This window comes from Temnothorax curvispinosus, unplaced genomic scaffold, assembly GCF_003070985.1.
Source record: "Temnothorax curvispinosus isolate PA1 unplaced genomic scaffold, ASM307098v1 QBEX01008399.1, whole genome shotgun sequence".
NCBI classification, from domain to species: Eukaryota; Metazoa; Arthropoda; class Insecta; order Hymenoptera; family Formicidae; genus Temnothorax; species Temnothorax curvispinosus.
This window is the reverse complement of record NW_020218179.1, coordinates 1-5,976: the sequence shown is the minus strand read 5'-3', so window position 1 is coordinate 5,976 and position 5,976 is coordinate 1. Positions and strand designations below refer to the sequence as shown.

Sequence of the window (5,976 nt, the reverse complement as noted above, 5' to 3'; positions counted from 1 at the left end):
CCATGCAGTATTGTGGATTTATGTTTGACGGACAGACGTACATATTCAAGAGGATGCCGTTTGGTATTAAGACAGCAGGTGCAGCGTTTACAAGAGCGATGAGAGAAGCCTTGGGAGACGACTGTTTCGACTTTGAGATAGTTTACCTGGATGACGTAATGATAGCGTCGAAAACATTGGAGGAGCACATTCAACATCTGAAGACAATCTTCGAACGTCTCAGAAAAGTAAGATTTAAACTGAATCTGAAAAAATGCGAATTTATGAAGAAGGAAATCAAATTTTTAGGTCATACTTTTACCGAGATACAAGCAGAGATGAACGATGATACGCGTTTAGCGATAATGAATTTCAAGAGACCACAAAATAAGAAAGACGTACAAAGATTCCTAGGACTGATAAACTGGGACAGAAGATTCATAGAGAATTTAGCGAGAATGACGAGAGTATTGGAGCAGTTGCTAAAAAAAGGAGTCCAGTTTGCCTGGGAGCGCGAGCAACAAGCGGCGTTCAACGAGATAAAAAGGGCGTTTCAAGAAGCTCCTAGCCTGTTTCTAATACGACCGGATATGAAATTCGGAATAAACGTGGACGCAGCGAGAAGCGGATTGGGTGCGAGATTGTACCAATACCGTGACGGAGAAGAAGCGAAATACACGATCGCATATTTGAGCAGAAGTTTGAAGGGCGCGGAAACGCGTTATACGATAACAGAATTGGAATGCCTAGCATTGGTATTTGCCCTGAGAAAGTGGCATACTTTGTTAATGGGAAGACACGTGAGAGTTCACACTGACCACAAAGCTCTACAATTTTTGAGCACGTGCGTACAAAACAATCATCGCATAGCGAGATGGTTCGAATTCATGCAAGAATTTGACCTCGAGATAGTACATATACCGGGAAAGGAGAACAAGATAGCGGATACTTTATCGAGATCCAATGAGGACGAAGATGCGGAAGAGGACAACGTCAGAAGAATAGCGTTGATCAGAGATCACTATGATGGAGCCAACACGGAAGAATGGATACCGTGGTTGCAGAGGATACAGAGACAAGACGAAGAATTGCAAATGGCGGTTAGAGACAATCCAGAAAAAGTCTACATGAGAGACGGGTTGATCAGAGTCAAGTGCGACGATACTGACCGAGTGGCGGTACCAGAGAAAAACACATGGGGATTGATATCCAAAATACACCGTTTACTGATACATTTCAGTACGGACAAAGTGATAGCACACGGAAAAATACTTTCATGCGTTCAAAGTAGGAAGAATTGCGAAAGACGTAGTAGCGTCATGCAAGATATGTCAGATGACCAAGTATTATACCAGACCAACGGTGGGAAGACAATATTACGACTTGCCTGAAGAACCAATGAAAACGGTTTCTTTAGACTTGTTCGGTCCGTTACCAAGGACGCGACAAGGATTCAAATACATCCTAGTGTTGATGGATCAATTTTCGAAACTTACGAAATTGTACCCAATCAAAGATCAGAAATTCGACACGATAGTCGACACGCTAGAATCGAAATATTTCAGAGAGATTGGAATTCCGGAGGAGATTTTAACAGATAACGGAGGCCAATTTATAACGTCGAGGTGGCGAAACTTTGCCACGAATCATGGAATTACCACGAGAAAAACCTCACCTTATAACCCACAGTCGAATCCGGTGGAGAGAGTGATGCGCGAACTGGGACGCGTGATCAGAGCCTACGCGAGCGAAAGGCAACACACGTGGTGGAGAATCATCAATAGAGCGGAAGACGTTATAAACAACACCGTTCATTCGTCAACGGGATTTACCCCGAACGAGATACACTTTAATGTGAAAACACATTGGCACGTTTGCGACGAATTGCGACCGATGCCTACAGAACGAAACAAAGAAGATAGAGAACAACGAATAAGATGGGCAAAAGAAAAGTTAGCCAGTCAGGCGAGAAAAAGAAGGATACAGGCGGAGAAGCACGAAGTGACGTCTAGACTACAACCGGGTGACGGCGTAATGGTCAAATTGCACCGAAGATCGGACGCGAACAGAAGATTGACTCGCAAGATTCACCTAGTCTACGACGGTCCATATCGCATGGCGCGAGAAGTGCGCGAAAACGCTTATCTGATAGAGAGTTTGGACGGACATCCAAAAGGAGTCTACAACTCACGGCAATTGAGACCGTACAAAAGACCAATCCTGAGAGGGGATAACGATAACAGCGACGGGGAAGGCAACAATTCGCAACAGAAAAACGACGATTCGTCAAACGAAGATAACGATTCGCAGAGAAAAGAATTAGATGAATATGACAATCAAGAAGACAAAATAGAAGTTTGTGTAATGACGATGCACGAATTGACATCATCAGAAGAGGATAACGCCAACTCGGACTGCGATTGGTCGAAAAAGACTGAGACAGCCGAGGAGTACGATGAACGAGAAGATTCAACCAATAGTGTTCCTATTGGTGCCAGCTTTGAAGATTTAACTAAGAAACAAGATAATTCTGCCGAAAAACAACGTAAAACTAAAATATTAAGGCCAAAAACCAAGGATGCCGAGGAGAAGGTCGAAGATGCCGAGGAGCATACCGACCGACCAATCACATCACAGGAAGATGAAAAAAGTGAAATTACCGAGGAAAACAACTCGAGAAGAACGATTATAGGGAGAAATGCCGAGGAGCAAACGAAACCAGCCGATAGGTCTGTAACGGCCTGACTTTATCGAACGCGGACTGGCGTGCGGGATCAGGAGTCCGATGAAAGGCCCAGAGACAATAATTGATTTAGTGGTACATGCAGTAGTTTATTCAGCAAATTACATATACGTGGTATTCTATATAGCGCCGGGACGGGTGGAACGCGATATATACAACGAAGGGGCAGTGCGGGTGCACTCGGTAACGGACGCGGTAGCACGCTATTCGACGGACTCGGTAGTATTTGATATAGCGCAGGGACGGACAGAACGCGGTATATACAACGGAGAAGTAGTGCGGGTGCACTTGATAACGGACGCGGTATCGTTACTCGACGGGCTCGGTATATTACATGGACGTATTACAGTACATAGGCGGATGCCGCGGTAATATGCGTGCGGGACGCGTAATCGTAGGGTGGAAGATTTCCGGAGCCCCGGGGCGGCGGCAGCGAGAGCCCTCGTTGCGAGGCCGAGCGCGCTCGACCCCGCGTAACCGTGCCTTCGGGGTGAGTTCTGAGGGAGTGCGGGAACACCTGAGAGCTCTCAGTCGAGGCTCGGAGCACCGGACCTCGTTGGCGTGTTCCCTAGGAGTCGGGACTAGGTTTCGTCTTGGAAGCGGATCTTTAGACGAAGTCTCTTTTCTCGCCGGAACGGCGGTTTATATACCCGCCCAGCGCGGCGGGTTCGCTAGGAGCGCCGATCGTCGCGCTGTGGTGGGGCGGCGCGGCGCCGCGCTCGTCCTCGGGGCGGCTCGGCTCCCGTCGTCGCTCGTCGGGAGGCACCGGTGCCGCGCTTGGCCCGCGCACACGGTGCGTTTTGAATTACGTTTAAAATGTGGGCGCACCGCGCCCTGGTCTTCGCCCGACTGGTTGTCGGTCGGGCGGCATCCGGCGGTTGTTAGCCGGGAACGATGCTTAGCGCACGGGGTGCATCGTTACAGGTCAAAAATGGATAATCAACCAATCAGAGCGAGGATAGTCGAAAAAGACGAGGAAAACGCCGAGGAACGTAATATACAGCCTGAAGAGGAAAAACTTTACCAATTCGAAGAGGATATGAAACGAATAGCTGAAATGGAAAAGGAAATAAGTGACAAGATAAGTGACATCAAGAAAGAAGAAGTGGGGGAGCCTTTCGATAAGAAAGATGTCTCCTTCATACACATCAAGAGGGTTCATACGTACCTGAGAAGCGAAGAAGATTCCAGTGAGGATTCGGGAAGCGAAGAGGACCACAGCGACCTGAAACATAAAAATAAAAGATTAAAGATGAAAGAAGACGAAAAGTCGAACGAAGATCCAGGGAGTGTAATAGAGTTTTACGAATGGAAGAAATTGAAAAAATATTACAGCAAAGAAAGCGATTCCAGTAACGAATAAGAAGACAGAGAGGATTATAATAGGTGGAAAAGAAGAAAAATACAAATAATGGAGATGATAAAGAACAACAACCATTGAGCTGAAAAATGCCGAGGAGAGCAGACGGTGGAACGAAAAAACTCAGAGCCAGCGAAAGCCGTGGAAACCGCGAGCAAAGTCAAATCGCTATTGGCCGAGAGGTTTCACTTGAGATCCTGCAGCAAATTAGATGATTCAACGACGAAAGATGAAGAGGAAGATGAAAATTCGGAAAACAACGAAAAAACGCAATTGGAGAAGGATGACCAATCAGAGTCACCGGACGAATTAATGCTCAGTGAGAGTAGTTTGAGTGAAGGAGAAGAGCGACAAATCGCAGATTATCATAATCGAATACAGGAAGTCATAAATAGAAGATTCAATATGAAAAACACGAACAACAATGGCGAACAACGTGAAAACACGAGTAATCAACAGAGGGATAATTCATCCAATCAGCAAAGCCAAAATAACGCCAACGATGATAATCGATAGCAAGAAAATGAGAATTATGAAAGCGAAGGTGAACGAACGATAATATCGTCGGGAGGTTCTACAAGAACATACAACAGTGAGTTAGAAGAAGATCTTTTCATGGACATGGAAGACCCGAGCGAAATAGTGTATTCCGAACAAGAAATAATCAATATAATCAATTATAACGTAAAATTTCGAAGCAATCCAGGACATTAGATATGCGGACCAATCAATGACGAGATGGAGATCGCAACCAGCGACGGTTGTGAGACAGCCTTGACGCGTGTGCGCGACACATTGCGCGGCGAGCGCCACAACGGCAGATTCAATCGAGCGACCGTAGTGAACGGGCGTTTGACGGTTCGTAGCAACAGAGCGAACACCGAGACGATAAACAAAAGTCTGACATACGGATACGCGATGGAGAAAGAAAAAAGAAGAATCGAACGATGGGAGGAGGACATCCAGAGGAGATTGTCAAAATACGAGCAGCAAGACAGGATGCTGAAAGTGCGCAAAGACAGACTCACGGAGATGGAAAGATACGCAAGAGAGTTATCTCCGATCGAGTGCAACACCGAACAATACAACAAGGAGGAAAGAGAAGCGCAAAACAAGTCGATCGAGATAATCAAAAAGTGTGAGTTAGATCGAGGACGTAACGTCTTTGACGTGAGTGAGCATAGAGTGAGAGACGAAGCAGGCAAAGAGATCGCGGAGATCAAGGCCATTTACGTGGTGAGAAATTTAAGGCCGCGTAACGACAAAAGAGAATTTACGTACAGGATCGAGACAACGATAAGCCGTGGAAGACCAGAGGTTAGAATCCAGGCGCAGGAAAGGACCTTGATATCAACCAAGTCAATTACGACGAAGAGCGCGACAGCGACGAAGGAGAGTGCGACGTCGGCGCACAAGGTCATCATGTTACCGCAACAAGCGGAGGTGCAACAACCGCAGCAACAACAAATAATATTCATACCTACGGGAGGAATGGGTACGCTGACCAAGATAGCTTCCAAACCACCGAGCGAACTTCGACCAATAACGAAGAAGCAATCGTCGAGCAGCGAGAAGAGAAAGAGACACAGCGAATCAGAGGCGAGCGAATCGACGAGAAAGCACAGCAAACCAATCATCACATCGATCGTCGAATCCGAGACGCAGCAGAAGCCGAAGAAGAGGAGAGCGGCGAAAAAGGCCGGCAAACAGATTAAAAGGTACTCAATGGAGAGAGACGAATCCGAGGAGCGAGGCCGAGGAAGACGAGATATACTTACCAACCAGAATCGACAAGATCAAACCTTCCGTCTTGAGAAAAATTCTCATGAAGGAAGGACCGAGGAGGATGGAACCGGGTGACAAGTCACTCGTTCCAACGTCGAGTTCTGATTGT

General features: G+C 46.6%; 1 protein-coding gene across 1 annotated transcript; it reads left to right on the top strand.

The window, feature by feature from the left end:
* The first annotated feature begins 3,653 nt into the window (after positions 1–3,653).
* LOC112457885 (suppressor of Mek1-like) lies at positions 3,654–4,598 on the top strand. Its single transcript, XM_025021184.1, has 2 exons — positions 3,654–4,074; positions 4,210–4,598. The coding sequence occupies exons 1-2, from the start codon at positions 3,654–3,656 to the stop codon at positions 4,596–4,598; spliced, it is 810 nt and encodes a 269-aa protein (XP_024876952.1).
* The last annotated feature ends 1,378 nt before the right edge of the window (positions 4,599–5,976 follow it).